General features: G+C 36.6%; 2 protein-coding genes, 1 long non-coding RNA gene and 1 pseudogene across 3 annotated transcripts; 2 read left to right on the forward strand and 2 right to left on the reverse strand.

Moving 5' to 3' along the window:
- Positions 1–601: 601 nt before the first annotated feature.
- On the reverse strand, positions 602–16,136 carry LOC147490011 (Tetratricopeptide repeat (TPR)-like superfamily protein). Its single transcript, XM_086572582.1, has 19 exons — positions 15,932–16,136; positions 15,679–15,835; positions 15,469–15,587; positions 15,309–15,383; positions 14,811–14,904; positions 14,376–14,494; positions 13,250–13,320; positions 12,948–13,089; positions 12,639–12,814; positions 12,230–12,432; positions 11,861–11,991; positions 10,144–10,220; positions 8,817–8,891; positions 8,459–8,651; positions 3,890–4,009; positions 3,662–3,800; positions 3,083–3,123; positions 1,977–2,246; positions 602–1,818 (listed from the first exon to the last, which is right to left on the reverse strand). The coding sequence occupies exons 1-19, from the start codon at positions 16,076–16,078 to the stop codon at positions 1,123–1,125; spliced, it is 3,045 nt and encodes a 1,014-aa protein (XP_086428708.1). The 5' UTR covers positions 16,079–16,136; the 3' UTR covers positions 602–1,122.
- Positions 1,512–5,589, forward strand: LOC147490012 (uncharacterized). Its single transcript, XR_015202072.1, has 2 exons — positions 1,512–4,883; positions 5,044–5,589. It is a non-coding gene; the product is annotated as an uncharacterized LOC147490012 (long non-coding RNA).
- Positions 16,137–16,309: 173 nt separating the features above from the next.
- Positions 16,310–19,378, reverse strand: LOC147490013 (putative leucine-rich repeat receptor-like protein kinase IMK3). The gene is made up of 2 exons (XM_086572583.1): positions 17,293–19,378; positions 16,310–17,167 (listed from the first exon to the last, which is right to left on the reverse strand). The coding sequence occupies exons 1-2, from the start codon at positions 19,244–19,246 to the stop codon at positions 16,539–16,541; spliced, it is 2,583 nt and encodes an 860-aa protein (XP_086428709.1). The 5' UTR covers positions 19,247–19,378; the 3' UTR covers positions 16,310–16,538.
- A 766-nt stretch (positions 19,379–20,144) lies between these two features.
- LOC147490014 (U6 spliceosomal RNA) lies at positions 20,145–20,240 on the forward strand (annotated as a pseudogene).
- Positions 20,241–22,217: the final 1,977 nt, after the last annotated feature.

Raw genomic sequence — 22,217 nt, forward strand, 5'->3', positions numbered from 1 at the left:
GGTTGGAACTTTTTGGTTAATAGGTTAGTGCAAACAACATCCATGAGAACAAAAGTTGTAATGCTGCACAAAATGAGAGTCTACTTTGCTCAGGTGATTTACACAAGTTTTCTCTCCGGACTAGTCCGGACATTTGTGAGACAGTTTATATAGTGTTTTGAAACAATTTACATAGTGTCTCGAACAACTTTTTAATTTATACTTATTTGCTCTATCCGTAAACAGACATCCGTTAAGAGAAAGCCTAGTGATTTACATATTTAATAATTAATAGTGAGTCTTTCTTCCAGAGAAGAGTAGTAATTTTGGTTAGTTACAAAAAAAATTAATCGAATTTTAATAATTAATAGTGAGCCATTCTCCCAGAGAATAGTAATTTTGGTTAGTTACAAAAAAAATTAATCGAATTTTGCTCTGGGGAAACAGAAATGAATCAACAAAACAGAATTTACCAAGTTCCTTAAAACTGGTTTGGAGGTGAAAAATTATATCTGACGTTTCACTTCAGACACCTTTGTCCATCGGAACTTTTACTATGAAAAGAGAACGAGAGAAGGTAATTACCAGGTTCCTTAAAACGTGATTTCGAAGAGAGCAGAAATGAGTCAAATCATCAACCTTATCTAATCCATTCCATTAATTTAATCTCTCTCGATATTCTATATGGCAGTTGACGTACAAATCATTCAACAAAATGTTACAGGAAAAATAATGATAAAAATGAGAAGCCAAAAAAAGAATTATACCAATATGTTCGTCAAAATTTCATTCGGTGCATGGTAGAATCTAAACCATGTCTTGATGAGAAATCTTGCTGTTATTTAGTGTACACTCTGCCAAACAAAGATAAAATCGGGAGCTAGAACTACAGCAGTCAATCTTCTTCAAGGTCGTATAAGCCCTTCCTGAAATCTGACACTCAACTGATAGGAAATTGCTTATGAACGCTTTAAGAATAGCTCCAAAGACTTGAACCAATCTCACAATGTTTCTCCTTGGCGAGATATTGGCGATAACCGGATCTGCAAACTAAAGGTTGAAACACATTACTGTGAGACCAAACCTTTGGCTCATTACTGATCCAAAACAACCAGATAAATCTCCCACTGACCAATATAGAAGCTAAAACTGTTGTCTCAGGGACTGCAGCAGCTTCAACTTTGATTCACATATATGGAGAAACTCATGGAGTTCCATTCCCTGACCAATCACTATCTTAGTCAAAACTTCAGCTGAATTCCACTTGCTTAATGCCATAGAGATCCGCTCCCCATGTTCCAGATCTGTCGAGGAGGACACCAAAGCCTCTAAGACCTTTAAAACATTCCCAGGACCCTCATTGCATCCACCTTGGTGCAAATAAGAATATAAGATATCAAACTTCTCAGCTACTGGTGTGTTTAACTGCCCCTTTAACCATTTTGTGACTTCTTCAATTATACCACACAACGATTGGGCTGAACCGTGAATAGCTTGAAGAAGTGGAGAGGTAGAGTTATCTGATGGTCCACTTTTCTTCTTTTTTTTGCCAGACGGAACCAAGGATCTTATGCAAGACTGGATTATAATACTGTGCCAAGCCATGGTTTCTGTGACTATCTGTACCAGTGTAGCTAAATCCACTCCTGGAGACTGTATTAGAGGTTGCAGGGATTTGAGCTTTGCCATGGTATATTTCTCAATCAATTTTGCCACTGTGCCCCATGAACTGTACCTGTGCTCATCTGTATCTGATGAATCAAGCTCATGTGAACATAACTTCCATGCATTAAAAAAGACGGCTAAATTCATCCAGTCAATCACATCTGAACCAAAAACCTGTTTGGAATACAACTCACGAGTAAAGACCGTATTTAATGACCATATGACACTTGCATTGCTAAGACTTAACAATAAAAGGGCCTGACTTTATGCAGGAGAAGGATAGTGGTGAGAAGAATAAGCATGTAGAGGATTGATTTCAGAATGTTTCGTACCTCAAAAGATGTTTGGCCATTTGCAACTCCAACAATTTCTTCTACAGCGTCAGGGAAGTGACGACCTAGGCTCCTTGCATATCTCTCAAGCAGACTTTTCAGCTCCAAGGAGTTCTTACCATCACATAAAGAACCATTCGCTTCTACAGTTCCTTTCAGTGATGAAGTAGCACATGTAATTGACAAGTATATCATACGGGGAAGTAAGGACCTCCTCTCAATGACTTTCCGAACAGTTGCTTCCCTTTCCTTGGCTTGTTGTTGCTGCCACTAGATAAAGAAGATGAGAAGATTTTAGGCACTTGAAGAGGAAACAAATAATAAAAGTAAAACAACTGAATCTTTGGTTAAGGAAAGCTAATTTTCACTGATTACTTTCTCTCTCTATTTTTTTAACTTTTTTTTTCATTATTGGGCAATTCTTGAAATTGTGAAAGAACCACATATAACAAGCATAAGTGACAACTTCATTGCACTTAATATCAAAAAATATACTAACTGCTTAATGTAATTTTTTTATTTAGCAGGGAACCACAAGAATTTTACTTCCATCTATTGATGAAGAGCATATACATTTTACACGTTCATACATGCAGACAACCATAAAGATGAGGAGCCCTCGTATGCAACTGAAATACAGGATCCATAACAGCGAGTATTCATGGAGCAGCTGTAACACAAGAACTATTATAGTGAATACTGTCATGTGTCAGAGCAGGCATTACATCGTAAAAAAAAATAGCTCAAAGATAGTGTCAAGGAACAAGAAGGTGTGAGCCTCCACACATGAGACTCTGGAAGTAGCGTCAAGGTAAGATTCCCTAGCTTAGCCTAGAGAAATGTGTATTAAGGCCATGAGGCAAACTTTAATAAGCACTACACTGCAAATAAATCATCATGCCGAAACCAATTTCAGCAGAGAGATTTATCATACCCCTTGTAGTAAACTAAAATAGCAATAAATTTCAGATATACTTTAAAAAATGTTAAACAGCTTTAGAGTTTCCAACAGAATCTTCCGAGTATGACATACAGACATAAATGATAAATCTAATCTACCAAAACAAGTTGGTTGGAAAAGAAGCCATCAAATGGAAATACCCTACCACATGGTCTTTATGACAAAGTGAGCCCCCTTCAAATGGTCCTGTTCACATAAAGTATGCAGTCAATACGCAAAAAACTTTTGCCAAACTAACAAAAAAGAAAAAGAGAAAATCTACACCCTTTTGTTAGAAGAACTTCATCTCTACAATAAGGTAAACTAAGAACGTTTAATAAATGGAGAAAGATCTGTCAAAAAATTTCTTCAATAATTTAAATTATGATTATATCTCTTCAGAAATTCACAAGGAGAATACAAAAAAATAACAACAAAGAACCTATAGGAACACTTAAACCATTGGTTGTGCAAAATTTCCAAATTTTCTTTTTACAAAAGGATGTTTCCAGCAAAGATTTTCAATCATATGGGGCCAAAATTATTTGGGTAAAGTTTGCATTATATTATCTGATACTCGAAACCTTTTTTCTACGAATTTCAGATTGGAAGCCTAACCAAAAAAATTAATCTCCAGAAATTACTTGGGAATGAATCTATCGATTAAAGACGATCAAACAACTAACCTTTTTAGAAGGTGAAAAAATAGCAAAGTATATAAGAACAAGATGCAGATACTACCAACCTAAGAGATGATTTTTATCAGGTGTAGGAGTCCACCAAGGTCGCGACTCTATATCTTCGTTGAATGTCAAAGATTTAGAACTCTCTTCGCTTGACAGCTCAAGCAAATGAATGCCAGAGTCAAGGCCCTCTAGAATGGACTGCAAGAGAAAACATGACTTACATTGATCTATCTGTTACTAAATGAATAAAAATGACAGAGATATCTCAGTTCTGTCAAATATGTGACCTCTTCTTCCTCAAAGTTGTCTGCCTTTTGCTTTAGTTGGAGAATACCAGCCTCAAGCCTAGCCATCAAATATTGATGAGAATGTTGCAATCGTTCTTTAAATTGAACAAACTCAATTACCTGAAGATTCAAATAACATATACACCTCAGGTTTATACTTATCATAAATTTATTAATTACTTTGAAACAATATATAGTTAAGTCAAGGTTGATAAGAGGGAGATTGATATTAATATCCCATGCACTCAGTGTCGAGCTATACTATTATAAGAGGGTATACGACTTGTCATTTTCCAATCCTTACGAGATAGAAATTGGCACGAACAGTATCCGAATATTTAGTTTACATATATATTTTTTATCCTATTATTTTTAGACGGTACCATTAGATGCACAAAGCGACTTCTATCTGACGGCTATATACATATGAAAGAATATCCAAGAATGCTTTATGTGAGAAAGACCCCAGTTACTTTTGTCCTAGTTTAAAGGGAGTTCAAAACATTCGGGCTCATTGGACAGGAGCACATGTAGTAGCAGAATATGGTGTCTAGGGATTGATCCAGAGACAACGCAACGACTGATTCGTAGTACACCTTGTTTCATTTTGGGTTAAACCTAGGGAACAATCCCCAGGGTTACTTGTTTGTGGAAGTGAACAATTCAGCCCTAATAAAACTCCAGACATACAAATATGAGCTTGAATACAAATTTGACAAGGACAATGACAGCTTGAGAGTTGAGATTAAGAAAACAAGGGTTTTGACATTTATAGGTTGTGACTCGTGAGAGTCCTTTTCTTTTTTTTTTTTCATTTTTTAGGGGTCAGTAAACGATAAGTCTATTGATATTACCAGTAGCTAGTTACATCAATACCCAAGACAAGTCATTTACAACTTGAATTGGCCCAGGTTCTACCACCAAACTCCCAATGAAACCCAAAAGAAAGAAAATAACAACACCAACTATATCCTAAATAAAATAAAGGGTTAAAGTATTACCCCCTAATGAGCCAATTAGGATTTCCCCACTAGATGAGAAATTAGGGTCTCAAAAATACACATACAAAAAAGTCAAAGTGGGTTGACCGAAATTTTTTGTGTGTATTTAGGGGAGACCCTAATTTCCCATCTAGTGGGGAAAAATACCACTAGTTTTAAAACCCCCCTTTACAAATCCATTTACCCTTTAGATCCTCCTCTCATCGTCCCTCTTCAACCTCATCCCAAAATCCTCCTCCGAACAGCTGAACCGCACATGATCACCCCCCTCGCTATCTTCATCATCCAGGTCGTCAAAGTTGCTGCTCTCAGACGAATAGTAGGTTTCTTCCACCTCATCTTCCTCCATCCTAATCTTCTCCCTCTCCCCGAGAAGCTTCACTATTTTCTTCTTGCTTTTGTTGACCTCAACACCCCATCTTTCCCTGAACTGGATTATCTCCTCCTGCTGTTCTTTCGAGCTCGCTATCTAGACAGCGCTGTGATTGCCCCCCAACCACTTCACCTTTGTCCATTCTACCAACCTCTTGAGCGCCGTCCTTTTGGTTTTCCTGAAATCCTCTTGTCGTCCACCACTTTCATTGTATTCCCCTTTACTCTTACTAATCCCCTGCCTTCTGGCTCCTCTTTCTTCTTCATTCTTCTTTAATAGACACTTTCAAAGGCTTTCTTTTTTCTTTTTCATTCCCTTCCTCTTTCACCTCAATCAACAACTTCTCCAACTGATAATTGACCGTTTTTTTTTTTACTTGGCTGTTTGATCCCCATGTCCTACTTCATATAGGTTGTCTTGACAGACACATTGTATCAGTGTCGGGCATCGATACTCTCGTGTCCAAGTCAATGTAACTTAGAAAGTATTGGCTGTTCAACGATTGGCTCTTTTTTTATGATGATGATGGTGACGGTGACGGTGACGGTGACGGTGACAACGATGATGATAATGAAATTTATAGTAATAATAATCCAAAGCCGTATTTTAATCACCAGCTTGTTCTACAGCTGGAACCAAAAGGCCCAAGTTGTTAAACAGGGACATGACAATGTATATCAACACATGGGGTTGGCACCTATGAAGCACGGACACCGACACACGACACGGATATGACACAACACGGATATGACATTCAAAAAAGTAGGACACGCGGACACATGGTCATTCAAAAAAGTAGGAAAATTATATATATATATATATATATATATATATATATATATATATATATATATATATATATGGGGAGGGATCAATATACCATGGTTTATACCATGGCCCACAACTTCGCCCACAAGACGAACTAGAACCTAATTTTTTGTGGATATGTCCAACAAACCATGAAAATCACCTCCACAAAATTTCAGCTCATTTGATGATGTTTAACAATGTCAAAAGATGATTGCAAAATTGAAAAATCTGGGCCGTTAAAAAAAATTTAAAGTTGTCAACAATTTTTAAATAGGTTAGAGATTTCCAAATTAGCCAAATTTTTGTAGAAAATCTATCCATAGTTAGGAGATCATATCCACAAAATATTAGCTTCTAACTCAACTTGTAAAGGGGCGTGGTATAAACCATGGTATAAAAAACCATGGTAAATGGATCCCTCCCCTATATATATATATATGTCACGAAATTTAACCCTCTCCACTAAGTTTCAATCAAAATATGAAAACTAGTTTTGAACATGTCTAACTCTAAAAGATTAAACAACATACATGTCCAAAAATGCAAGCTAATGCCAACGAAATAAATAACAATTACAGAAGATTCATAACAAATATATATATATAAAACTTAAAAAGGACTTGGCAATCATCAAAAGTGTGCAATTGTGCATTGTGCCTCCTTATTTCAAGAGTGAAATAAAACCCCGACCAAGTCATGTCTTTTTTTAAGTATTTTAATCACTTTTTTAAAATTTAGAATAAAATGTAGAAGTGTCCCCCGTGTGTCCCCAACGTGTCCATATAGTGTCGGAAATTCTATAAATTAATTAATAAATCCGACACTCCAAATCGAGTATCCGACACGTGTCGGAGGCATATCGGGGAGTGTCAGTGTCGGATATGTGTCCAACACGGATACGTTGCCCTTAGAGGAGTGTCCGACACGGATACGTTGCCCTTAGAGGAGTGTCTGTCTGTGTTGCATGGGTACGCCTATTATTCCGGCGTGTCCCGTGTCGTATCGTACCGACACCGACACCGACACGACATAGATTCGCCATTTGAATCTATACTCTTTCAAAGAAAAAAATAAAAAAGATTAAGAAAGAAGGAAGAGAGCAAGAAATGGAGTAGACTGACCTGATGTTGTCGGCTGTGCACCATCTTCTTCCATGGCGGCGGCTGCAACTCAAATCTAGGGTTTGTAACTCAGATCTAGGGTTTGTTTAACACAATTAAGAAGATGTGGGCTTTAATAAGTGACGTGGGCTTGGGCTATTTTCTTTCTTTCTTCCATAGATAAGATTAAATGGGGCTTTTAAGCAATGTGGCCTTGGGCTTTTTTGGAATGGTTATATTCAAAATCTAAACTTGTTTAAAATGGCAAATGGGCTTTATCAAAATCTATATATATATATATTTTTTTTCTATTTAAAATAATTTATCTTTTAATAAAATATAATATTAAATTAAAATATTAGCCATGTCTCCGTGTCTTGATTTTCAAACCTCGCCGTGTCCAAATCGCCGTACCCGTGTCCAAACCGGACACTCGTACCCGTACCCATGCAACACAGGTGTCTGTGTTTCATAGGTTGGGACGAGCCCGACAAGACTGCACCAGCCCTATAGTTCGACTGAATACTCAAACCCGTGGCCTCACAAGTCACAATACTTACTGGGTAACGACCACTTTACTTTACAAGCCTGACTTGTCCCCTTGTCGGAGAGAATGTAAATAATTTACTATAATAGACTGCAAACCAAGCAGCCTCAACTGAAGACAAGGGAGTGAGAAGAAGAGGAAAAGAGAAAGAAGAAATCACCTATGGAAGGGACAGGGAAAAAGGATACAGGTTGGGAGAAGAAATCGTTCCGGCCTCATGGGTCCCACAGAGGGTAAGCAAATGCCAAACATCACCATAGATTAGGCACGAATTCAACCAAGCCTCCTTAAGAACTTTACTAATGGGATTCACCAGTATGGATCTCCTGGACAAGGTGGAGACCTTAATGGCAAAAATCCACAACCGTATTATGCAGTTATGCAGTTTGTTAAAACAAAAAAATGAAATTCTCTGCATAACTATTTGAATTAGCATTGCATCCTACCCCTTAAGAAACAAAACAATACAACATATCTGGGAGCGAAGTCTCTTCTTCCCCTTTTTCCGTTGCCAATTTTATGAATGTGACAGCAGAAACACAATGATACATTTTTCAACTCTATCCCACTCGTATAGGTGTATCAGTGTCGTATTGTGTTGTTGTCCACATGGGTACCATACATAGCATAAACAATGTATCCAGGGTATCATAAACTGACAGACTTCCAATAAATATCTGAAATGTGTAATCTAATTTCATAAATAAATGCTTACTACATTAGATATATCTTACTCACTTTTGAATAAGTCCGACTGCGGTATGCAAGAAAGGTAAGATCTGCAGATTCTCTCATATGGTCATCCATAAATTTGAGATAATCCTTCAGAATTTCAGATAAATCTACCCAAAGGGGTGATGTTGACATCTGGGGGAAAATGTGGTGTAGAAGCGTTTCCAATAGGATATTCTTGATGTCCAATGTTTTATACCTATAGAAGAAGAAGCTTCACTAAGTCAAGCCAGTAAACCGTCTACAATAAAGCTAAGAACCAATCTAACCACCACTACAGCCTCTACTACTAAAAAATAGAAACTTAGGATAGTACTTCTAACAAGCTAGAAACAAGAGTTCAACACGAGTTGATTTACATTACCAGTCACATGCCAATGGAAGGGCACTCAAATGAGAATACAAGTGCAACAATGAAATCTTGTACTGCCAAACATGCCTGTAAAACATGGAACACGTGTTATCTAGACAACAAATGACAACCAAGGGCATAGGCTAGAGACATAATGAACAGCAACACCAGTTCTTCAAAGATATTAGAATAAAACCAATTGGGAAACAATAAAATTTTCTTTTTCAAAAACAGTAAGGCAACCAAACACATTTACATAATTGAAATTTGCAAGCTTGCAAACACGGCCAGGATTAGATCAAATTATAGAAATAAAAAACTACAAAAGAAATTATCCTCAGTCTAGCATCTGTATATAAATGTATATAACAAAAAGACTTCCTTTTAAGAAATTACCTGGCATAGTGAACAACCGAATGCCAAAGTAAAAACTTATGCATGGAAACTTCATATTCTCCGTAAAGAAATTATACACAGAAACAAAGATACTTTTGGGCATTCATAGATTCACTACACTATATATGTGACAATATATATGTTCCTTAAAATAGAGGGTAGAGACAAACGTGCCTGTATCTTGAAAACCAGTTCATTTTTCCTTTTCTTAAAAACAGTAGCCACAAACCAACTTACAAAAAAATTCATGAAAACTTCTCTTCAGAGAGCCCGATTCAGATTATGATTACCATCTCCGTCAACAACAAGCATCCTGCTAAAATGCTTTGATATTTCAATTTACGTTTGTCAAATACTTGATAATCAGAGTGATTGATGCTAAGTCTTTGAAGTTTGAGGGTGTTTGGAGACAATAACTGAGTGTTTCTTTCCTCAACCATGGAAAATAGAATATACACTTTGTTAAATTGGTTGTCCTTGAACCTTGATATTTCAAAGTGGACAGAAAAAGTTAAGGGTTGTTGGGCACGGTAAAAAAAGAGGATATCTTTTTTCATTTAGAAATGAGAATAGTCACAAGTTCTGCCAAGCAAGGAGTGGCCCTAAAAAATTTAAAAGGAATGGGGTGCGTCTGAACTACTCTGAAATATATTAATGGCTGAACCAATATGAACGGGCGGTGAACTTGTACTCTTTCAGCAGAACCTGATGAACGAACAGCCATACCTCAATTACACAACTTTCTACGCAGACATATTCCAAGCATTTTTCATCTCTTCTTTTTACATCCTTAAGCTCACGCTATACTATTTTCAGTTCACTTAATGTAGTTAATTTTCATTACTAACAAAAAAAACTTCACATCCACATATATTAGCCAATGTTGTAAACGGTTTAGCTTTCAGAAAACATAAATGTCGTAAAGATAGCATTAGAAACTGACCTTCGTATGGTCAAACCAAACTCCAAAACTAAAATTGCCTCAAGCAGATAACCAAAACTCCTAGTACGCCAAAACAACTGTGGCAAGAAAGTATTCAGATATGAGTCAAGATTTAATTAACAGACAGAAAAGGATAATAACGTCAAGAAAAGATCAGCACGGGTTCAAAACTTCAAATTCTGTTTGTATATTCCATACATATCCCATCATTTAGCTATATGTTACTTGTCATGGTTTATTGCAAATAATACTCTAAATGTATCAACAAACAGTATCTATAAGGAGAACAATCAGAGATAAAAGTTTCGAGAAGAATTAAATTAAACAAACAAGTAGAGCAGACTAGATGCACAGATGCACCGTTCTGCACACAAAGGATTTCGCTTACACATGTCTTTAGTTCTGAAACATTACAGCTCAAGTTGAACTTGAACGGAAGAACACGAATAAACCTACAGGCTCATTCCATTAGATCATCTCTGCTAACGAGTGTGAGCCAACAGGTCTCTAACAAAACTGGGGATGAGACTCAACTATAAGTGGCAACTCAAAATGAAATTGCACTGGAGGCGCTGCAGACCGAATAAGTGGTCCAATCTAGTTTCCCTTCCTATCAGTGTCACTTACAAACTAATTGCTTCCTTAGTTGATTAGACATAACCAATTGCATTGATCATTACCACTACTGCAATTAGTATGATTATTAAACTGCACTAACTATTAAATCCATAATTATTGATATCGCTATTATTTATTTTTGTTTTATTTCTTACGACTTAATAGAATCTGATAAGACTATTTCTATAGTCATTATTTCTAAAGGAGTATAACACCAATTCTTTTATTATCAGTATCAAAACCAATTCATAACTGTAACAAAAAAATGACTTATATTCACAATTTTTACTGATATAGTCATTAAATCATTAACATTTACAATGAGAAATAATGATCAATTTAATAACACTACAATCATTGTTTGCCATAGTAATTGAGCTGTTATAAATATCAAAAGGATTCCATTGGTTGTAACAACAATGTAACAAAAATCATAGAAGATGATTTCCAAACATTACTTCCTAGCTCCCAAAGAATAAGAAAAACCCCATCCCCAAAACTCACTTTTATAGTTTTATCCTATCACTTCAACCTGCTATTGGTGGATGCACATACTAACCATAATATTGGATCTTTGATTAAACACGTGCTAGTAACCTAACTTCTCAAGTTCCCAAGTCCTGCCGAGTTATTATGGGACAGCCATTTTATGAGCATCCCTATTCATAAACAAGGGGTGTGCCAAAGCTTTCACGGTTCATCACACTAGCATGTGCCACAAGATTAGATCTTTGATTAAATATGTGGATATAACCTATCTTCTCAAGTTCCCAAGTCCTATCTAAGTTATTCTCGGGGAAACCAACATGCATTCCAATCCTATCCATGGGGATTGTGACAGATTTCAGGGTTTTTTAGCTTCTGCCACAACTCATCCTTTCCATCACCAACTTGAATCATCTAGAGCTATACAGTGCCAGATAAAAAGAGTAAGCTAATATCCCATTGTCTATAAACTTTGTTCACAAACAGCACTACAAAAATAAAAGGATATTCCATTATAAACCATATCAGCTGTATCAATTTTGTCATTGTTTACTAACAAAACTGAACTTAGAACATAGTTGATGTTCATTTAATGAGGAAAACTATGAGATACCTGAACCAGTACATTGGCAGCCATAGTTAGAAGATCTTCACCGTGCATATTTTCCTGTGGATCCAAGTCCTTTGAAAGTGGAAGGTTCTTACAGTACATATCAGCCATATGTAACGCAGTATACATGAGCTCTGAGAATAAACAGCAGAAATTTAAATAAGAATGTGTGAAACATATACCACGTAATCATAATAACACTATAGTGTGTGCGTACCAATGCAGTGGAAAAGAGAGGGGACAGGAGTGTACAGGTTCCTATACGAGCTAGAAAATATTGCATATAACATAATCTAAGGTAATAAATGGCTCAGAGAAAGAGGTAAGCTTGATATATAGATGATCGCAAATTGAATCAAGCGAGAAACTCACCATTTAATGGGAGATTGGCCGTGACACCAATTACTTCTTGCATTTTACATATGGTGATTGATTGCCCAAGCGCTTTTACCTGGGTTGTTGATGAAGATTCACAACTTCTGATGAAATTTTCTACCAACTTTATCTTCTCCTCATGAGTCAAAACTTGGAGGAACATCTCCACATCATTTGTAAAGCAAGCCAAATGACCAAATCTAGTACAAAAATGTATACAGCAATAAGTGAAGTGGAACGTCAATGACATGACCAAATTGTCAAATAGGTAATATGGCCGACTATGACAAGACAAACACATATATCAGGTCGATATGTCCGAAACATATATATCAGTTGATATGTCCAAAACACATACGTCAACTACTAAAACTGTTCAAGATAATTAACACAAGTCAGGACAAACCTGCAAAAATACTTCAACAACGAGTCCACTAACTGGCTATCCTGGACCCTTTCATACAAACGTTTCCGCCTCTCAATTTCAAGGTTTGCCAAGTAGGGACATCTTACAAAATCAGAGCTGGCTTCAAGTTGCAACTTTTCCACAAAGAGTGATGCATTTGAAATTTGTAAATCAAACTGCAGAGTCCATTAACAGTATGGAGTAAGGATCTTGTGGCATAAATGTTGTCAGTTACACCAATACTATGCAAAACAGGAGGGCAAGGAGGACCAAACTAGATGTCAAAAATTAGGAACAATAAGGACACACCGCTTCATCGGTTAAATGAGACAGCTTGCAATCAACAAAATTTGGTTGACGAATTTGATCAGTGACTGTTAGGCTGCACCATCTGCTGTCATCCTCCAGCAAACAGCCTAAATAATGTAGGAAACACTCCCAATCATCAGGGCTGCCAAAAAAAAAAAAAAAAAAAAAAAAAAAAAAAAAGGAAAATATTAAGAGTGGAATAGCATTAGCAACATATCCATGAGTACAATATTTGCTGTGGGTGGGAAGAAAGAAGTCTCACAAAATGCAAAACCTCACAGAAAAAACTATGATCAGCATACCATAACTCCAATATTTTTTTGAATATATCGGCAGCCGCAGCATAGTCACATGCACGAGCAAGAAGTCTACCCTGTCAACTTAAAGTCAAATAGTACAGAGAGAAGCAGATAAATTAGAAATAGGAGTAAAGTTACATTCTATTCCTAAAATTACTAATGAAGAATCCAAATAAAGTACTGTTAAACCTCAAAAAGGGGAAACAATCATTTGGGGTGAGAGTGCATACATAGCAACAACATGTAAAATCAAGAGCAGAGTTTATTAACTTTGACGGATGTACACTAATATCGTTCAGAGTTATTTCTTTGAAGTATATTATTTTGAAATCAATTCTAGATATTTCAACAGTTGATAATCCGGTATTCTTGTATATGCTGGGATATACTCTCTAGTCCATGCTGACAGGATCAAGATGGTATAATTCTTTTCTGATCTAGAAGTATTTGGCTGAAAAAAAAACATAGATTACTGCCTGAGGGTAAAAAAGATAACTTCCATGTGCAATTTTGAGGTTTTCTTGTTCATCGATATCGCTGGATGCCCACTGGTCTATTATTTTTCTTTTTATTTATTCTTGTTAATTCCCAATTGGTGTTACAATTTTTCTTCTATTTACTTCACTCTCCACCTTTAATCCACTTCCTCTAGGCCCCAAATTCCTTATCACTTTTGCGGTTTTGCCTTTTGCCTTGCTTCTCCAATAAGGAGTTCATTGATTACATGGGTAAGACCAGCAGGTGTTATAGAAGTTCGAATTGAAAGAGAGAACAATATTCAGCAATATGTCAAAATTGTTAGGAGGTAAGGAGTTAGATATCACAAGTCATGTACTCAATCAATATATATCACTGATTATGAATGGGAACTTCTGTGAAGTATTAACATGTAGGCAATGTAATTCTGATTGTGAGCACATAATATGAATGAATAAATGCTGCTAAGTGGAAAAAACCACGTGAATACACCCAAACCAATGAATATAAATTTAAAACGTCGTCAGCAACTTGTGCGGGTGAGTATGTGTGTGTTTTCTGCGTAGATATATAGTCCAATAAACAGACAGATACACATAGATAGAGATATGAAAAAGGGAGAGAGGAAAAGGGGAAAGGCTTTAGAAAGTACCTGTATACGTAGCCTATCAACTTCAATTGCTACAAGTGATCCCAACTCCCCAGAGAGAATTTCAAGAGCATCGCCATATTTAGCTTGTTGTTCCAAAATAGAGATGTAGACAAGAAGGGCTGAAACAGAAAGGAGTAATCGGTCACAAGTCACAACGGACCACCTCAACAGAATATTTTGCACTTTCTGGTCCACAACTATGACAGTCTAGTCTTTATTTTACTTTTTCTTAATCAATCTAAACAACTACATTTTTGATACACTAATAATAATATAACTACTACTATGTCATAACTTAACATAACGATATAATTAAGAAATTATATTAACACCTAGAAGTATGATTAAGAAATTACTATGACATACTACTAGAATAAATATATTTCTTCTGATAGAAAGATCTAAAAGTGGGAAAAAACAGAAGAAAGAGCAAACCTTCTGGATCATGCAAGCTATGAGAGGTGACATGCTTCTTAAGCAAACCTTCAGCCAAGAGCAACAATTTTTCTCCCCCATTACCACAAAGCACCTAAAGCACCATGGAAACAAAAAAAAAAATTGCAAGGAAGATATAATTAATTGCTCCTAAAGCAGTGTGACGACATAGTGATTAACAAATCATCCACGCAGCATGCACAGATTTAACTATTAGCTGAGAATTCGATAAGGTGACCCATTCGTGTTATGTCAGGCTAACTCAAACACCCACGGTCCATGTCAGACATGACCTCACCATTTTACACTGGTATCCCTGCCTAGCACATGTGAACACAGATAAATTTTACTATGTCTTAGATGGGAACTAATCCAATATATACAAATGACATGCCTTAAAATCCACAACTGTACTTTGTGTTGCGACCTTCCCACTACAGGGAATGACGCACAGTTTAAAGGAAGGAATGACAGTTGAAGAGAGAGAGAGAGAGAAACCTGTAATTGAATGCTGCATACAGCCCAGAGTAAAAATCTCTCCTCGCCAACAACTTTGTACATTTTAATTGCTGTCTGCCACACAACAAAAAGCACTACATTAGCAATGGTTTTTCCAAACAAATAAAAAACAATAAACAAACGCATGCTAACATCAAACCTGTTGTTGCTTCACAAAGGAGTACTCACGAACATAACAATTAAACAGGCCCGTCATTAGTTCCAAATTGTTTGAAAACTTCCCACAAGCATACTCATAACAACTGGTGGCCAGATCCACTAGCATATACAAGAGAAAATAAAGCATTATTTACCCTACAGTAAGTATTATAATCTAAAATTGAGACATAGTAATAATACTAAAACTAACATCGATCAAGACGAGCAAAAACAATCTGTAAAGTACTGAGGGTAAGATCGTCAATAAGAACCAAATGATCGGAGTACAATCGTTCTTTGGCAGTTAAACAAACTGTTAATGCCTCCTCAGATTTCCCCATTCTTTCCAATATAAGTCCCTTCAGTGCCTATTAACATAACATAACATAACATAACATAAAAATGTGTCAATAATAATTAAAAATATATATATATATATAGAGAGAGAGAGAGAGAGGACTTACAATTGCATAAGGGGAATTGGGGTATTTGGTGAGAAGTGCAGCAGTCAATTTAAGTGCATTTTTGAATTGACGAGAGTCAACTGCATCCCAAATTGGTCTGACACGTCGTTCTGGTATTCCACCTGCCATACCGAACTTTGATGCCATTCTACTTTTTTTTTTTTTGAGATTTTATTTAGGGTTTATCCTCTCTTCTTTGGGGCTTTTTATGTTTCTGTGTTTGTCGTTTAGTGTTGTTGGGTATTTTTACGGGCTTTGTTCATGTGTAAAACTGTTTTCGGTGAAAAAGTAATAATAATTAATCACGTTACTTTGTGCCAGTGCCCAGTAGAAGGCGGTTGAAATTTCGAATCAAATGTGCTGAAACTTTGTCAATTGGTGGAGCCGGTATTTTGGTATTAAAAGAGAAAAACAAACAAGGAAAATTGATCGAGAAACACACTTGCAACAAAAGCACCACATGAATCATGAATGTGGTCATAGAGAATTCCTACAGTTGATGTAAATGAAGCATATTTACATATACTAACCTAAACTAAGAAAAACATATCACCAACATCAAATATCAAGAATAAAAGAATTTCAACTAAAATTTGCTTTAGAGTTTTCAATCACTCGAGGGAACACCAGAAACATCACCAGGACGGTCGTCACGATCACTAGAGCTTGCACCCAGTTCAGGCAATATAACCTCAAGTTGCTGAAGAATTTGCTGGACTTCTGGACGTGCTGATGGTGACGGATCAACACAATGCAGAGCCAATTTCAGTGTGTTAAGTAACTCATCGCCTATGGTAGAAGCATCTCTCATTAACTCCAAGTCAAAAACTTCATTAGTCCACTCTTCCTTCACAATTGAAGCTACCCAGTGAGGCAAGTCATCTCCATTCATTGCTTCCCCAGGGGACTTTCCTGTTAGAAGTTCCAACATAATCACACCAAGGCTGTACACATCGGTTTTTGTGTTTGCTTTCTTCAGCTTTGAGAGCTCAGGTGCTCTATAGCCCAAGGCAGCAGCAGTTGCAATCACATTGGAATTCGCAGCAGCAGTCATGAGCCTCGATAGACCGTAGTCGGCGATCTGGGTATTTGCATTCTCGTCAAGTAACACATTCCCAGTTGTGAGATTTCCATGTACCATGTTCTCATGTGTGTGAAGATGGTCTAGACCACGCACTATACCAATGATTATGTTTAACCGTGTTGGCCAATATATTGGAGTGTCTGGTCCGCGCGCTGCAATATAAATGCAACATGGACATTGTCAGTACACTGATTCAAATGTGGCTGCTACTTTTGTGGTGTGATCAATTGTAGACTAATAATTGTTAATTGAATATTAGAGCAAAATGGAAACATACCATGGAGAAAAGATGCAAGACTCCCTCTTGGCATGAAATCAAAGACAAGAAGTTTCTCTCCTTTTGGGCCCAAGTAATATGCCCTGAGAGCCAACAGATTCGGATGCCGAATCTTGCCAATCTTATTAACCTCAAGTTCAAACTCCTTCTGACTCTTTGCTATCTTCTCCCTCAACCTCTTCACTGCTACTTCATTCCCACTCTCAAGTGTAGCCTTGTACACAGTCCCATAAGTACTCTTACCCATTATCTCGGCAGTTGCACACAACAGATCATCCGCTGTAAACAAAAATGGACCATCAAAGTGGACTAACTTCCCTCCAACTTCACCTCCTGCTTCCACATCAGCTGCTGTTGCAGCTGCCTCCTTCCCACTTGTTGGCGCAGCCTTACCAGCTACTTGACCATTCTTAGCATCTGAAGCAGCTCTTCTTCTTATCAAAAAGCAAAGCACAATACAACCAAGTATAAACAAAATTGCAAGGAAAGCTCCGGCAGCCACTAGGATTATGTTTTTGGTACTCAGTTTTCGACGTCGGGGTTTTAAAATTTCAGGTGATGGAGGAGACGGTGGATTAGGACATGTGGTTGATGGACTATACCCACACAACAGAAGGTTTCCCATAAAAGAACTGGAATTAAATCTTCTAGTAAGAGGAAAAGGAACAGAACCAGAAAGTCTGTTGTAAGACACATTGAATAAGCTAAGATTAATTAAATCAACCAGCGAAGACGGAATGTTTCCTGTGAGACCATTCTCAGATAAATCAAGTTGGGTAAGGCTGGGAATTTTTCCAAGATTAGCTGGAATTCGACCTGTAAATAGGTTTTGTTTCAGGTCGAGAACGGTAAGCTTTTGTAGTCCATCTATTGCTTCTGGAATCTGATTCCCAATGTGGTTTCCCTCCAGATCCAACCGAACAAGTGAGGACAGGCTACAAAGGCTCACAGGGAAGCTTCCATTGATGTCATTGTTAGATAAATCTAGTATTCGAAGTTTTGAGAGATTGCCTAGATCATTAGGTACGGTTCCATTAAGCAGGTTACGACTCATGGTGAGTTCTTCAAGCTTACCCAACTTGCTTAATGAAACAGGGATACTTCCAGTAATGAAGTTATGATCAAGGGTCAAAGATTGAAGCTGATACAATCTCCCTCCCCAAGTGTTAGGAACAACACCAGAAATGTTATTGTACTGAAGAGCAAGGAAAGTAAGTGAAGGTAAGTGAGTGAGACTAACTGGAATAGAACCAGTGAGGGAATTGAAGCTAAGATTAAGTCTCGAAAGCACGCTAGAGTTTGCGATACTAGAAGGTATCGCTCCGGTAAGCATATTATTACTAAGATCAAGAGATTGAAGCAAAGGACAAGAACCAAGTGAAGGAGGGATTGCACCTGAAAACCTGTTATTGAAAAGCTGAACACCCCTTAGATTAGGAAGGAAACCAAGTGATGATGGAATCATACCCCCAATGACATTATCATGTAGACTAAATTTCCGAAGCGCAGAAAATTGACCAATCTTTTCGGATATTCGACCGCCCAAACCTCTCCATGGTAGCTGAATCACAATAACTTGACCTTGAGCACACTTTATTCCAATCCAGTTACCAGAACAAGCTCCAAACCCACTATCATTCCAGCTTCTCAAAACCCCTTTCGTGTCAACTAAATCGTGTTTCAAGGCTTTTAATGCTTGATAATCTGCTTCTGTTATTATAACTCCATCCCATGACTGACTTAATATTGGTTGAAATGCAAACACCTGAAGAAGCAGCAACAGTAAGTAGTAATGCCGAAATGGGTTTTCATATAAGGACTGTTTCTTCCACTTTTCCATCTTTTGTTCCAAAACATTGCTCCCATTTGGTGTTTTTGGCATTTGAATTTGATGAAGTAGAAATGGGTACTTCTTAAAATCATCGATGAAGTGATTCCTCTCTTCTATAGTCATTAAAGACTAGATTTTTATTACAGAAATGAAAAAATGTAGGATGTTTGTTACTTATCTCCAACAAAATGGTGGAGATGAACTTAGAAGATAGCAATGGAACAGGAGAAAAGAGTGGTTTACTAGAGAGAGAGAGAGAGAGAGAGAGAGAGAGAGAATAGTGGATGAATAGTAGTGACACATAAGAGCGGATTGATAACTAAGTGGGAAGAGATCATGAGGGGAGCCAAGGAATCTTCATTATTATTTTCTTTTTGGGGGAGATGAAAACGGAGACAAATGTCAGGTGGATGAATGGGTATTGGGTTCAGAAGCACTCTTCATAACGGCTAGTTTTTTGTAATTTTTGTTCATATATTGACAGGTTATTTTGGTTGGAAACCTGGTTTTTTCCTAGTTTTCTAATCATTACTCTCATCTATAACGGCTATGTTTTTGGAAATGTTTCAATGACCTAAATACCCTAATTGATGTACTAAAAGTTACCTTTATGGTTTAATAATTATGATATGGCAGCTCGGAAATACAAGTAGATTTTAGTTGCCTTTTGATCCAGTTCTAGCTTGATCTAATCACAAACTCACAACACTTTTGTACTACTTCAACATTATGAACAAAAAGTAGTTGACATGGCCAACTGAGGTCCCTCTAGTTCTCTGTTTTTTTTTTTTTTTGGTTGACAGGGATTTAAGCTAGAAAAGTTTATTAGTTTGGGATGTTCATCTGGTTACGGCGCATTGAAAATTATATCAGCCTGTGAAGTTGATAAGCTAATAATGAGAGCAGTATTGTGCCTACTCCACAGCATAGTACAAACAAATTGATTTTGCCCAGCCAAAATATCTACCCTGGGTGTATAAATTATCAAAATGTGTGTGATCTAGTTATAATCTTACACTTTTTGTCTTTTCGGGGAAATCCGTTAAAATTGGAAGAAGATTAGCATAGCCCCTGCGCAAGGATGACACGTACAAATCGAGAAATGGTCCAAATTTTTTACACACGAGCTTCTAGCTCAGTTGGTTGTGCACCCCTCTTCTCATTGGAGAGGTTGCAAGTACGTTCGAATCCCACTAAGTATTGGTTGAGATTATTTATTGTGTAATTATGTGATGGGCATTTGGGTCAGACTAGTTTTCGAACCCGTCTTACGAACGGGTACTATTTAATAATATTATTTTATAATATAAGTTAAAAGTCTTTCATCTTTTAAAACTAATTTGAATTGCTACACACGACAATGCACATTTGCAATTTTTGCATACTTATGGCGCATTAATCCTGTTTATTGTCATAATCGTCTATCTATTTGTACTTTCAGACTTTTTAGAGAGAGAGAGTGAGTGAGTTTGGATTATTTGTTCTCTTAAGTAAGTAAGACTATTTATGTTGGACTTTTGGTAATGAATCCCGTTTGAAATTCCATCTTTATATTTTTTTAGAGACATCTGCCATTAGAAGAAAGTCATGATACAATTGGAATTTGTGCTAGCTATAATTAGCACCTCATGGGTGTACAATTCAAACAATAATGTTATTCAAGAAACATGGTAAAATCATGAGAAAACAAATGCATTAGCGGTTTAGTTTGCTCTAAAACTTCAAATGAACAATGTGTATGAAAAAGACTTGATATTTTGTTGCATTGGGCCTTCTTGGTTGGTTGGATAGAATAAGTTTGAACCTTAGACATAGTACGTACTATTCAAGCTTCTGATTTCTGGTCTGGTTGGTGCTTTGGGATTGATCCAATTTTTCTGTCTCGTGAGTGTTTTGCATCAAGTTTCTGATTTCCCGTCTCATGGTTATTTGAAATTGATCCAATTCTTTTTCATCAAACTTGTGATTTCCCGTCTTGTGTGTGCTTTGAAATTGATTCAATTCTTTAACATCAAGTTTCTACTTTCCCATTGATTAATCAAGCTCCTGATTTCCCGTTGATTAATCAAGGTGATCTATAATAGCCAACTGTGTACGTAGATCCTCCCGCAGTGTCTCTGCAAAAAATAGCAATAAAATCAAATTCACAAATGCTTCTATTAGTTATCAAATTATCAAATTATAGTTATATATGATTTTAACTATTTGGGATCATCGAAAACTTATAAAAATACCTTGAAATGACATGTAATGAGTCATTTTAAAGTCTGATCTGATCCACTAAAACCATCACATAAACCAAAAAAAAACTTCTAATCACCAACAAAATAAAACTATAAATAGGCAACTGTGCTAGATGTCCTAATAGTCGTTGGTCCACTTAATTTGATTATCACTAATACGCACCAGTCCACCAATTCCAGATTTATCCACACTGTAAAACTGGTATGTGTCTAAATTTGAGATCGAGTGTTTTGAGAGAAGCTAGTAGACCGGTGTCTTAATGCATGGGTGGTTGAAAAAACTCACACAGGATACTGGATATAACCATCAGCATGTTGAATATCCTTTCTTATCTAATAAACCCCTAATGATATAGATAAATCAATCAATGAAACTTATAATGTCAAATTGACAATTTAATCTAATATTATAACACGCAAAGCTCAATCAAAATAGATGTAGAAAACATGTCATTTATCATAACAATGGTGCACTTATATTTACCTCAAGCAAAAGAAAATGTTTTAGCTAAACCCAAACACTCCAATACTCTTTTGACCTCCAATGCTTCAACAAAACCATCACTGTCTTTATAGAAAAAATAGCAAAAATGGTTTGTAGCAACTTGGCGCGCCTCAGTTCAGCGTCATCCACTTCACCTGTGAGCTCCTCCTTTCCTCAGAATTACCAAGAAACTCCAAGCCATTTTTTCATCGTTGCCACCAATTCTATGATTTATAAATACTTGAAGTTAGAAATTACAACAAATAGTTTAAATAAAAATAAATAAAAAACTTCAAAGTTATCTCTTGTACAACGTGTTATGCAAAATTGACATAATCTCATTATGTAAAATCTGCAGCTTTGAGAC

The sequence above is a fragment of the Coptis chinensis genome, chromosome 7, assembly GCF_015680905.1.
Source record: "Coptis chinensis isolate HL-2020 chromosome 7, ASM1568090v1, whole genome shotgun sequence".
Taxonomy (NCBI): Eukaryota; Viridiplantae; Streptophyta; class Magnoliopsida; order Ranunculales; family Ranunculaceae; genus Coptis; species Coptis chinensis.